We start from the raw sequence: 13,720 nt of genomic DNA, 5'->3' as shown, positions 1-13,720 counted from the left end.
GGTCAACCTCAACTGGCAGGACAAAGGGTCTGCCCACTGCAGAGCCAGCCGGCTGGTGCGCTGTTTGCTTGTCAAGGAGATTAAGCCATGACTTCAGTCTCACGGTATCTGCCCTCAGAGCTGCCTCAGTCATTAGGGGAAATTCAGAACAATTCTCTAGCTTAGTGGTGGGCTCCGGGGTTCCCCAGAGACTCCCTCTGGGCACCAGGTCAAGCACCACCCTGTGTATTTCTCTCCCCAGCTGGATCCCCCGCCTGCTATGAAGTGATGGTAATAGCTTAATCATCGTCACCACTCCAGAGAACGCTCACCAAGGGCCCGGCCCAAGGTAACCCACAGAACCTTCTGAGCCACATGGAGAGATAGGTACTGACATCTCCACATTCAGGAGGAGGACCTGAGGCGCCAGGGTGCAGACTCTCACCCAAGGACGCCCAGCCAGCCAGCGGCAGAGCTGGACGTGAATCAGGGCAGCCTGGCCCCAGAGCCTTCACTCCTAACCACACCGTCGAACTGCCTCTTGGGGGCTCAAAGAATGCATAATAATGTATGGGCACCAAGGAGGAAAGGAGGGACCCACAGCCTCTGGCGTGTCGGTGGGAACGGGCCACGGGGCCACGCTGGGAGAAATGTCATGCCTCAGAGCGGGACACATGGGGGGGTGACACATCACCGACTGGCCTTGGGGGGAGAGGGGCTACCATGAGCTTTGGAAGGGGTCTTCAAAGTGCCATAGCACCCCCCCCCCCCGCATACAGAGGAAATAATCCCTTGGATGCTGCCCCCTGCAAATCCCATCTTGAACATGTGTTTTGGTCCAGCCCCCACCTTCAGGATGGTGTTCAAACCTCTACCAAGATTCTCCCAGCTCCTGTGATCTGGGCCAGCGTCAGGCACGGACCCCACTCCATAACCTCCCCCTCCCTGCACACGTGAGACCCTCCAACCACTAGGATTGCAGGGGCCAGCCCGGGTCCCACCCTCTGCCTCCGGTCTTGCTGCGCCCTCCACCTGGAATGCCCCCCCATCTTGTCTCCTGGCCGGCTCTGGCTCCGCGGAGGGAGGAGCCACTCCCTGACCCGATTCCCAGTCCGAGGAGCTGCTCCTCCTCCCTCGCTGCCTGTTTGGAGTCAGCCGGACCCAGGGTCAAAGCCCAGCTGTGTGATCCTGGACAAACCCCTGCCCCTCTCTGGTCTTCACTGTCCCCGCCTAGAGCACAGACGTACTAATCACATGTGTCACCGCACCCACCACAGACACGTGGCTCATTAAATATGACGTTAATTGCTCAATCCAACCTTATTTCATTCCTTCATTCCGTCGGCATTGACTGCTTTGAGGGCCATAGAAAGCGCTGAGATGTAATCCCATATACGTTAGCGGCGGTGGTGATGTGAGAAGACGTGCTGTGTATGGGACAGTGTAATCAATACTTCACATGCACCCCCCACACCACCCTGCGAAGACGAATATGGAGCCATTGCTGTCACCATGCTGCTGAGAATGACACAAAAGCTCAGGCACTGGAAGGACTGGCCCATGGTCCCATGGCAGGGAGGGCCCAAAGCCAGCCGCCCTCCTCCACCCTCTGCCACTGGACCAGACACACCAGGTCAGGTCAGCCTCGCCAGGTCTGAACTCGTCCAAGTCCCCAGCTTTTTCATCTGTAGCAGAGTAGGTAGAGAAGACATGATGGCCCCGTTTTTATATGGAGAAACTGAGGCACGCAGAATATTCCCTCTGTGCACTCCTCTGTGGGGCCTTAGCTAAGCCCATGGTGGTCATCCGGGACGAGGCCCACACTTTGGCCAGAGAACGGAACCGCAGCCAGCTTTCTGTGGGAAGGGCAGTCTCCCCAGCATGTTCCAGCAGCTAAGGCTCGAGAGACCCTAATATCCCGAGGTAGAGAGGCACGCAGGCTGTCTCACTCTCGTGGGGATTATGGAGCTGCCGTAACCAGTCCCCAGAGCGCTAGGAGTCAGAAGACTTGGTATACGATCTAGACTCACTCACCACTTGACCACATGACCCCTGGCAAGTCACTTCCCTTCCCTCCTGAGATAAGCTCCTGCTGGCCACGTTCGCGACTAGCCAAGGCCAAACCCCCCAGCTCTCCGCAAATACACTTTCCCACCTAAACCGTACCCTGGTGTATCCTAGTGGATTCTCTCTCAGCCATTCCTTACCAAAAAGCAAAACTTCTCAAGCTAACGAGACCAGACATCCGGAGTGCACGGACCCGTCTTTTGCTATAAATAAAGTCTTCGGGAAAACCCAGAAGATACTCCAGAGAGGGGAAAAAAAGCCATCCCATTCTCATTTTTCTCCATGTGCTCCCACAGCCTTATAGGAAATCCCTATAAGAGAGACCAGCTTTCCGGTGAAAATAAAAAACCCCACTTTGCATCCAGGCAGATTTTGCACGCTTGAAGAATATTTATAGCCAGCTTCCTGGAGGCGTCTCGTCTCCTCTTCTGCTCCTTCGCAAATGAAGCACTTAAATCATTTTGCAATAATGTTGTCTTTTTAATAAGCCTAGTCAAACGGAGTTTCCACTGATAAGGCACAATGTGTTTTAGCAACTTTTTTTTTTTTTTTTTTTGACAGAGAGAGAGACAGCCCGCAAGAGAGGGAACACAGGCAGGGGGAGTGGGAGAGGAAGAAGCAGGCTCCCAGCAGAGGAGCCCGATGTGGGACCCCGATCCCAGAATGCCGGGATCACGCCCTGAGCCGAAGGCAGACGCTTAATGACTGAGCCACCCAGGTGCCCCAGCAACATTTCTATCAATCGTTTCCCCCTCCTACCGAGACAAGCGGGTGGGGTGCAGAGGCCGTGACCGGGGCCAGGGGTGTCTTCGTGATACATGGCCCGAAGGAGTGTCTGCCTCCCAACCGTGAACAGAAACTCTCCTAAGAAAGTAGAACCGCATGAAAGGAGATACCTTCTACCTGTTCCTTAAAGTGCGGTCCCCAGACCAGCAGCTTCCGCATCCCCTGACAGCTCATGAGAAATTCCGAATCTCCAGGGCCTTCCTACACCTACTGACTCAGACTCTCTGGGGCTGGGGAGCAGCAGACTATATTCTACCACATCCTTCAGGGGATTGGGACACACTTTCGAGGACGAGAACCACTGCTCTCACATGGTGTGACTCTGCGTCGGGTTCACCTCGGGGCTCGTTAAAAAGAAGCAGTGAAGGACGCCCCCTCCCCCAGGATTCCCTCCTGGGTCAAATCCTCGGGAGATGGGATGGGGAAGCTACAAGGTACACAGCTCCCCCCAGGTGATTCGGATGCTCTGTAAAGTATAAAAGCAACCAGTTTAAAAAAAAAAAAATCAAAGTAGCTTTTTGGTGGAGGGAAAAGAAATAAAGACCTTTCTTCAAAGAAAATCTTACTTGGGCCCCAGTATGCTACATTTCACCAAATCTCAGCTGTCTCTGATGATAAAATGCACCATTACGGAACATAAGAAAAGAAAGTGCTGCCAATTTTTAGTGTAAGATGCTTGTGATTGTCAAGATGCATCACAATTACAGAGACGCAGTAGGTGGAAAATAATGTGCATCTGGGAATCAATAAAATGAAGAATGAAACCAAAGAAGTGTATCTATTGCCATTGACATAGGTTTGGGAGTTCTGGAGTCCTTTGACCTCTTCTTAGTGCTTTGGCAGGTCTGAAGAGACTCAAGACTTCAGAAAATAAATCTTCCAATTACTGCATCCAAAAAGGCAAGCCACAGAGCAGAGGGAGAGATCTGTGCCACACATATCCAACAACTGAACTTACAGCCACAGTATATAAAGAGTTGCTACAAATCAATAAGAAAAGCAGTAGGAAATGGCCAAAAGGCTTGAAAGACCACTTCGCCAAAGAAGATATCAAATAGCCAAACACATGTGAAAAGGCACAAATTAAAATCACCATGTGAGATTACTGCACGCCCAACAAAATCGCTAATACCACGTGCTGGTAAGGGTGTGGAGCAACTGGAGTGTCACCCACTGCCGTGGGAGGGTAAATTGGTACATACGATTGAGCAAACTGTTTGTATCCATTAAAACCCAATACAGAAAGTACTTAAGACCTAGCGATTCCATTCAAGTGCATTCCTAACAGAACGTGTATCGTAGGTGCCCTGAAAGACGTGGGGGAAGAATGTTCACAGCCGGTTTATCCATGACAGTTCAAAGCCAGAAACAACCAAATGTTCCTTTAGGGTAGAAAGGATCATAGTGGTCTGCACACATGCTGGCATACTACACAACCGTGACAATGAACAAGCCACAACCACCCACAACAGGGACGATTGTCACAGTGTCACATGAAAGAAACCACACAAATAGGTACACACATGATTGCATCTACGAAAAGTTCAAAAATAGGGGGAAAAAAAACCCCCACCCAATCTATATTCCTAAACGTCTGTGTAGTGGTTACCCTTGGAGGGCAGTGACTGAAAGGGCCATGAAAGGAGGTTTGGAAGGAGCTGGGAATTCTGTGTCTCCATATGCGTGTTGATTGCTTTGATGTGTTCAATTAATGAAAATTCGTTGAGCTGTATACTTATGAGGTGTGCATTTTTTTGAATGTTGGACCTAAATATAAAGTTTAAAAAGAAGGAAGAGGAGGGGGTGGGGAGAGAGCCCGGGGTAGGAGGAGGAAGGAACCATAACACTCAGTCCACCTGAATGTGCTTCCTTGAATAAAGCTCTGCTTTGCCTCCTAGTTGAATTTTTTAGGGAATTGACGTCATGCCCTTGGCTTGCAGTTCAAGACTGCATCCACAAAAGCACTCCTGCAGATCCCCTCTTTTTTTTTTTTTAAAAGATTTTATTTATTTATTTATGTGACAGAGAGACAGCCAGCGAGAGAGGGAACACAGCAGGGAAGCAGGAGAGGAAGAAGCAGGCTCCCAGCAGAGGAGCCCAATGTGGGACTCTATCCCAGAACGCCAGGATCACGCCCTGAGCCGAAGGCAGACACTTAACGACTGTGCTACCCAGGCACCCCCAGATCCCCTCTTCTATTTACTATACGCACATGACTGAGGTTGTACTTTGCCAGGTTACTTAGTGCCCCTTTTCGTGTGGACTCATAGAAGAAACTTCTCGGATATCTCAATACCAGGGAAAATTGGTATTATCTTAGGCAACAGGTGTGTGTGTGCACACATGCATGCGTGTGTGCCTGTGTTTAACCTGGGGACAACATGTCTTTAGAATATCTTGCTTCCCTCTTTGCTTTGGTTGCTAGGAAGCTCAGTGTCAACATTTCAGTTCACCTTTCATGGCTCCATTCACCCACCTGGTGTCTTTTCTGCACCGGGGGCTGGGCCACTGTGATGCGCAAAGACACACCCCTGCCCTTAGGGCCTCAACATCTGGCTGGGACACAGGCACACCAAGGAGGGGTTAGGACACACCCATCGGTGCAGTGACAGGAAGCACAAGGCCCCGGGATAGCTCATCACAGGGGCCCAACCCATCCTCAACAAAGTTAAGGGTTCCAAAGGGTTAACGAAGGCTTCCTGGAAGAAGTACCACAGAACTGGGTGAAAAGGGAAGACCAGGCGTTTACCAGGTGAGAAGGGTGGAAGGCCCAGCCCACGAAAAGTCTGGGAAGTGAGAGCCAGTCTAAGGCTGGCGGTAAATTTCTGTTTCCTACGTCTTCCTCTGGTCTGATGTGCTCTTCCACTCTTATTTCCCTTCGCTCTGACTTTCTTAGCTTTTAAATTTTATCTTATTTTTGCCAGGCCCTGTACATCTTTCTGTAACCATGTACAATACAGACACAAAGAACCTGAGTAGAATATTCCGCGGGAGCTGACACTGTGAATGCTTGGTTCAGGTCTCGGAAGCCGGCCCCTCCCTTCCTTCTCCCAGCACTGGGCAAGCTGCAGCTCTAGAGGCTGGTGCTGTTACCCTCATCACTCTCTCCAGGCTCCCCGGCACCTGAGGCGCCTCAAGCCCCCAAGTCCAACTTGACAGTTTGTGTTGAATTACTGTATCAAATGTCAGCTCCGTGGGAAGGAGTTTCTACAGGGAAGTCACTGATATTCCCAACCCACGCACAGCTATCTGATTTTTGGCTTCTGCTGTTCTACCATTGCTACTTCCTGCAAGAGAGGTCAGGCTGCACGCACTCTAGAGCCTTGAATGAGACTGGGGGGTGGGGGGTACTTGTGTGTCTTTTCCTCTCTTCCTGACAGTATTTTCCCCAAGAGGGCATAGACCCATGGTACAGCCTTTCCGCCCAGCCTCACCTAACTCTATGTGCTGTGACTGTCCCTTCCAGGAGTCCCTGCCTCTTCCTTGCCCGTGGGAGTCACACAGAGAACCTCTGGTGGGGAGAGGGGACACAATTATAAGGAGAATGAGAAGGGGTGGAAAAGAGATAGCTCCCACCCCAAACTTCATTCCATGTCCCCACATGAGACAGCCAGGCTCAACTTGAGCTGTCCGCAGAGGAAGGAGAATGTGTTCTGTTGGCTTGATCATGAACCCAATTATAGCCACCACTATCCACATACAAAATCAAGCAATATTACTGGTAATAGTAGTATTATGGGATCACTGGAGCCAAAGCTCCAGTTTGGCTCGAAACTGACAAATATTATCCCATGTTGCCTCAGGACCTTTGCACTCGCCACTTCTACTCTTTTCCCCAGATTTGCACATAGATGGCAATGCCAAATGATTCACCACTAGACTCAGACATTTCAATCCATGGAAGCCTTCCTGAACCACTTAGGCAAAAAAATAGCCTCTGCCCCCACCCCCACTGTCAACTCCCTCTGTTTAATATCTACAGCACTTGACCATTCAAAAGTAGTTCGCTTGTTTATTTACTTGTGGTCTGTCTCCCTCGATTGGCCTGGGGACCTGGTGGGGACAGGGATTTTGCCTTCTCCCTAGCTGTATCCGAGGTAGCCAGTTGAATGCCTGGTACATGGGCAGTGCTCATCCATATTTGCTGAGTGTGTGAGTAACTGGGCTTCCTTTGAGCTCCAGCAGGACCCTGTGAGCTACCCAGGGCTCCAACTGACAGCTGGGACTGAGGATGAGATGGGCAAAGCACTCATCCTGGGCGCAAAATGCCAGGGAGTGCCAAGACACTCAGAAACCAAGATAAATAACATTCTAATGCAATATTTAAGAAAGGCAAAATTAATGCCAAAAATCCATGATGAATAAAACATCAAAAATTTAAATGAAGACAGGATCCCACTGTGCCGACTGCGTTACTTGCCTCACCTTAATCCCGGCCCACTAGTCCTGCATTTATTTGAAATGTCGGTATTTGGCTCATCATGGATTTTTTTTTTTTTGCATCAATTTACATTTTAAAAGATCCTGCATTGAAATATGATTTATCTTGCTGAGTTTTTGGCACCCCTTTAAATTTCATGCCCCATGCAACTGACTTACTAAAGTCCCAGCCCTGAAAAACTGACGGGAACAGCAAGTTTCCATGAACAGTTCTTCCCTGATCTACCCACAGTTTCCCAACCGCTTTATACTCTATGAATTTGTTTAGGAATTTGGAACTTGCAGGAGTTCCCTTGGGGGCAGGGACCGCCTGGCTCCCATCCTCATCCCCAGCCTGTGAACTCAACACCCAACGATGGACTGAAGACGTTAGCAAGGCGGTCATACTCCGGGCCCCCCCTGGCCCTGATGTAATTTCCAATCACATGGCCCTTTCCACCCCCCAGAGGTGACCACCACCCTGAATTTGGTGTTATGATTCCCATGAAATATCTTCACACCATATCCATACGGCAGATGCCCCACTTCATAGACAGTATTGTCCAGCATATGTAAAAAAAACTAGTATGTACGATTCGTATTTTAAGGATTTTTTTTATAACTTAAATCATTTTTCTTCAGTGTTATGTTTTCGAGGGTAATCCATGTAGATTCATGTATCTCTAGTTGGAGAGTCAGGACATGTTTTCTATAAAGAGCCAGACAGTAAATATTTTTAGTCTTTGTAGATCATAGAGTCTCTGTGACAACTACTCAGCTCTGCCACGGTAGCAGGAAAGCCACCAGAGATGATACATGAATGAATGGCTGTGGCCGTGTGCCAATAAAACTTTATTTACAACAACAACAACAAAAACAGGTGGCCAATGGTGCTTGGCCTTATGGGCCATAGTGTTCCTGTCTCCTTATTCGTTTTTACTTTTGGCAACTCAATTTTTAATCTAACAAAATGTGTTCATCCGTTCTCATTGATAGACTCCAACGTGGGTGTTTATAATTTTTCCACATGACAAGGCCACTTCTATACATCTTCTCGTCTTTTCTTATGTAAGTGAGACAGATTCTCTAGCATATATACCCAAAAGGGAATTGCTGGAGCACAGCGTACAGACAGGACCAACGTTCGGAGACAAGGTTAAGTTGTTCAGGAGCAAAGAGATCAATTTACACTCTCATGCAGCCTGTGAATTCCTGCTTCTGGACAGCCTTGCCCACACATGGCTTCCTCAGACTTGGATTCTGCCGATTGGTACTTATTGTGGTGTTAATTTGCATTTCTTGATTGCTAGTTAAGCTGAGCATTTTTCATGAGTCTCCTGGCCATTTGAATTCCTGGACATTGGAACCCTTGAAACAAGAGTTCCCGTCTTGGGACCTGCCGATTCCTCTTTTTGCCCATTTTTTTTTTTTCCTACTGGAGTGTTTTTCTTTACATGTCCAGATACTCTTTGCCAGTTCTATGTGTTGCAAATTTCATGGCCCAGTATGTGGTGTGTCTTCATTCCATGCTTTGATAAACAGAAGTTGATGACTTTAATATAGTCAAATTTATCCATTTTTTTCCCCTCGTGATTTGTGTTTTTGTGACTTATGTTAGAAATTCTTCCCTTTGGAGTCAGATGATGTGGGTTGGAATCTCAGGGCTACACATGCTAGTTGTGGGACCTTGGGAAAAGACCTAATATCCCAGAGCCTCACTCCTCCTCTGCAAAATGGGGATGAGGACAGCATGCCCCCACAGGGTTATTTTGAGGAGGCTTGTAAAGCACATCATCACCTCCCCTGTCAACACACCTCACCCCATTCAGGGACCCCCCACAGGACGGAAAGGGTACCTTGCTCTCTAGCAGGTCTGCGTTCTGCCGGAGTTCACTGCGTGACTTCTCCGATCTTTCTAGCTTCTGTCTCAGCATCGTAAGCTCCTCCTACAAAGCAAACACCTTAACAGAAGCCGTCCTGGACCAGAGGCAGTAGTTCCACGCGGGGTAAGAGCAGCTGAGGAATAGAATGAGTGATTCTGCCAGCCCATCTGTGATGATGCCCAGATGCTAAGTTCCTACACCCCTACACCGGGCGTCCCCCCCCCCCCCATTTCTGAATATCCACGTCCCAGTCTAGGGGCTGAATGCAAATCCTCAGAATGAGCCCATTGCTTGACCCAAGACTGGGGATGCCTGGGTGAGATGGTGTGCTTGACCCTTCACCCTCCCCGAGACCGCTATCCTGCCAATGGCTCAGCCTTACACTTGTAGAACCACCATCAGGAGCAGCCCAAATGCCCACCCACAGCAGACTCTGGGATGAACCACAGAAAGGAGTACTGGGCTGTCATGGAGAGAGAACCAGGAAGACTTCTGTGAAACTGGACATGGCACGACTCCCAAAATACATTTCTAAGTGCCAAATACTAGTGGCAGAAAAATATAAACAGTATGCTACCTTTGGTGTAGGAGAGAAAGGAACTCCGTGTGCGTGTGCGAATTGGCTAACTTTGCAAGAATAAACAACAGCAAAGATAAACCAGAAACCAATTGAAATGGTTACGTATAGAAGATGAGCGCTACTGGGGCAGAAGCAACAGCAAGGGGAGTGTTTTCCGAGAGGCAAAGAGATCAAGGACTCAAGGATTCCACCATGAGTCTCTCTGGGGTGGACCATAAGGGTTCACGTGCCCCTGGGTAGTAATGGGGTATCTGCCTAGCACCCACAAGCCAAGAGCGTAACTGGACACAGGAGGGAGGGTGGTCTGTGTCCTTGTTGATGGCAGCAGAGGGATCTCTGGAAGGGGGCAGCGAGGGCTGCAGGGCAGAGCATTTCTAGATCTAGAATCTGCAGAGTGGGGCACTGGGTCTGGACATAAGCACTGACATGGGGGTGAGAAAAGGGAGCGGCCACCCCGCACCCTGCCTGCCACCCGGACTGACCTCCTTGGCATGGAGCTGCTCGTCCCCGATGGTGGTGCTCAGCAGGGGCCGGAGGGAACCGAGGAGCTGCCACCACGACCAGTCCTTGACCGCCAGGAACGCAGCCATGTTCTTCTGGATGCTCTGTGCGGCCAGTCGGCGAATCTGCAGGGGAAAGAGACCAGAACCTCGAGGGGCCCTTCCCAACCCAGGGAAGGTGGAGGAAAGAGAGCAAAGGGGGTGGTGGCAAAAGGGATGGAAAAAGAGGGTTCATAACTAATGGAAGAGATCGGCTAACTTAAAAATTACAAAAGCTTCTTTTCGGGGGCCTGGGTGGCTGAGTCCATTAGGTGTCTGCCTTCAGCTCAGGTTGGGGTTCCGGGGTCCTGGGATCCAGTCCCATGTCGGGCTCCCTGCTGAGTGGGGGATCTGTGTCTCCCTCTGCCCATCCCCCTGCTTGGACTCTCACTCTCCTCTCTCATAAATAAATAATCTTTTAAAAACAAGCTTCTTTTCAACAGTACTGTAATAGTGCTGTATAGTGACAGGTGGTAACTGCACTTGTGAGCCCAGCGTAATGTATAGACTTCAGTCACTGTGTTGTATGCCTGAAACTAATGTAACACTGGGTGTGAACTCGACCCAAAAAAAAGTAAATAAATAAAAAATGTTGGTAAAGTTAGAAAAAAAATTTTTTTTGAAAGCCCCTTTTCTTCGAGTTGGGCTCTGGGCATCAGACATTACACCCCAATTTAATCTTGCATGACCTAAGAAGAAGAGGAAGAGGAGTTGAAAACTTGATAGAACAGAATCACAGTCTTGTGCGGGGCTTAGCTTCAAAAGCCACTGTGAAAGGCAAATCCTTGAACACCCTTGAAATTGCCCTCAAGATACAACGGCCATGATTATGTCACGAGTTGATATTCAGGGGCTAGGTATCACGTCAAGTGAGTTTAAACACGAATTCCATGTTCTCAAACCCGAGCGTGCATCACAAGCACGGGGAGAGCTTGTTAAAGCACCGATGCTGGGCTCCACCCCCAGAGGGTCTGATTCAGTAAATCAGGGCCGGGCCCGAGAATTTGCATGGTTAACAGCTGCCCCGTTGACATGGATGCTGTTGGCCTGGGGACCACCCCTAGAGAACCACCGGCCACATCCATTCGTGTCTCAGGTGGGAACCATGCTGACTACCAAACCAGGAGACCCGTCCCCGTCATCACCATCACGACGGCCGATGCTTGTCCAGCTGGTACAGCTCTCCCTGCAGGCCAGGCAGCACGCTGAGCACCTTACAGACTAAGCTCAGTTCTCGCCACAGCACCAGGAATGCAGGCGTGACTGTCATTTCCACTTTACGGGTGGGGAAACTGAGGCACAGAGGGACCCGGTCACATGCTCAGCACCACACCGCTGCCCGATGGTGGGGCTGGGATTTGCACCCCTGCAGCCAGGGTGCAGACAGAATCCGGGGTCTTTATTCATCTCCACTCCGAATCATTCTAAGGGCAGAAGCTACTGGAGAGCAGTGGGCCAGTGGAGCTGCCCACAAAATTTTAATTATTAATGTTCTTGCCTTTGCCTGCTTTTACCAAGTGCATGAACTTGAATTTACAGATTCCTATAAACTGGAGGCTCAGGTAGTGAGACTGGGAGCTAGCCGTAGTACTTAATAATGAGGCTACGAAGGGAAGAGCAGCTAGCATCTCGATGGCACGCACCATGCTAAGCGTTCATGACCCCATTTCACCTTGACCCAGCTGCTAAGCGGCGGAAGCGAGATTCAAGCATAGCTCTTGTCTGTCTCCAGAGCTGTGCTGCCTTTTCTCCGTGGTTCAAGCTACAGAAAGGAAATTCAGTCTCCAAAAGTCTCCGATGATCGTGGCCCAGGGTGGCTCAGAACTGCGGACTCCGAACTGGCCCTTTGGTCCCCAAAGCCTCAGTGGCCAGGTCCTGCTGTGTCCTGCCTGCTGGCCCATGAAAGCCAAGTTCTCCAGAGATGGGAAAGGTGGAAACTGTAACCGACCCAGCGGGGCTCGGACCACCCCATGAAAATCGAGATCAAGCGTGACATCGTTGGTAATTTGTTGTCAATGTCCTAGAAACAATCATAACATCTTGCAAAGTGTCGCTTTGAAGTCCTGCCATTCCAGGCGAGCTCATGGGCCAGCAGCACTGACACCGTCATGGTAGACCTGCAGAGCCCCGTGCTCAGCCCAGACCCACGGATCTGAAACAGCATGTTAATACCCCGCAGGGTTTCATGCGCGAGCGCGGGTGTGAGAAGCGCGCGATCGCAGCCCCCAGATCAGCTCGGATGCTGCTTTGCCAGGACCTCGCGCCTCTGCAGGGCTGACGAGGCGCGCTGGCTGCCATACCTTCAGCTTCCTGAATTCCTGCCGAGACAGAAAGCCCTTACAAGCCGCCTGGAATAAAAGGATCCTGTGAGACGCCAGCTTCTCCCGCTGTCTCTCAAGCCTAGAGACCACGCCTGCCTTGAGGAAAACCTGGAAGGAGAGAAGGTGGCAGGTGACTCCTCTTGAGCTGAATCTGGAGCGCGAGGCGGTTGCCACTGAGAAGCCAGTTTCCTCGCTGCCACCCGAGATATTCTGTTAGCAGGTGCCCATGACCAAGGGTCTCCATGATCAAAGCATCTTGCCTCTTGGTGTCTCCTCTTTCCCTTCCTCTCGCCCCTGGATGCTCAGAGCGTGGCCCCCATGAGTGGCATTGTCACCCCCAAGGAGCTTGTTAGAAATGCAGAATCTGGGACCCCACCCCAGACCAGCTGAATCAGAGCAACATTTTAACAGGATCCTCAGGGCACCCAGGCACGCAGATGCCCAGGCTTCGCCCCAGGAAAGGTGGAATCCACGGGTTCAGGGAGAAGCCTGGGAATGTGCATTCTTTCCGGTAAGCGCCGCCGGCCATCTGAGAGAAGCAGTGCCCTTGAAATCCCCTTGGTCCTGCCTTATAAGGAGGGGCAGAGAATGCTGGGCAGACTGAGGGCAGCCTTCCGTGGCCAGGAGAGGAGGGGGCCAGGCTGGTGCTACCCACAGTGGGTGTTCAGGCATCTAGCGGAAAAACGGCGGGTGGCCCATGATTTCCAGGCCTCCGCTTATCAATAATGGATGGAGATCCCCTCTGCAGCAAAGTGATCAATGCCTCCTCGGCACCCCACAGGGCCCCACAGACTGCAGGGCGCACAGAAGGGTTTTCGGACAACCTGACGCTTTGGGGCCAGGCCGGCTCCGGCCAGCATGGCAGGGCAGTCACAGCCCCCCCAAACCTCCCAGCAGCAAAGCAAAGATGCCCTAAGGGCCGGGGAGCTGAGTCAGTGACAGGAGCATGGGGTCACTTCTCAGATGCCCATCTGCTGCCAATTTCTACGACCAGCCCGGCGTGTTTCTTTGCCAGCTGTGACTAATCACCCCCAGAGATGCTCAGTGTCTTCAGGGGCACTGGATCCATCAGTGACTTTATCTTTTTTTTTTTTTTTAAAGATTTTATTTATTTATTTGACAGAGATAGAGACAGCCAGCGAGAGA

General features: G+C 50.6%; 1 protein-coding gene across 2 annotated transcripts in view; it reads right to left on the bottom strand.

Moving 5' to 3' along the window:
* The window catches only part of MYO18B (myosin XVIIIB), a 248,424-nt gene that overhangs the window by 128,861 nt on the left and 105,843 nt on the right, over positions 1-13,720 (bottom strand). For both annotated transcript variants that reach the window (XM_057305965.1, XM_048221462.2), the window contains exons 22-24: positions 12,554-12,682; positions 10,197-10,340; positions 9,108-9,197 (exon numbers count right to left, since the gene is read on the bottom strand). In XM_057305965.1, coding sequence (XP_057161948.1) covers positions 9,108-9,197; positions 10,197-10,340; positions 12,554-12,682 — 363 coding nt within the window. The remainder of the gene's footprint in view (positions 1-9,107; positions 9,198-10,196; positions 10,341-12,553; positions 12,683-13,720) is intronic.

This window comes from Ursus arctos, unplaced genomic scaffold (genome assembly GCF_023065955.2).
Source record: "Ursus arctos isolate Adak ecotype North America unplaced genomic scaffold, UrsArc2.0 scaffold_34, whole genome shotgun sequence".
NCBI classification, from domain to species: Eukaryota; Metazoa; Chordata; class Mammalia; order Carnivora; family Ursidae; genus Ursus; species Ursus arctos.
This window is presented reverse-complemented; position numbering and strand designations above follow the sequence as displayed.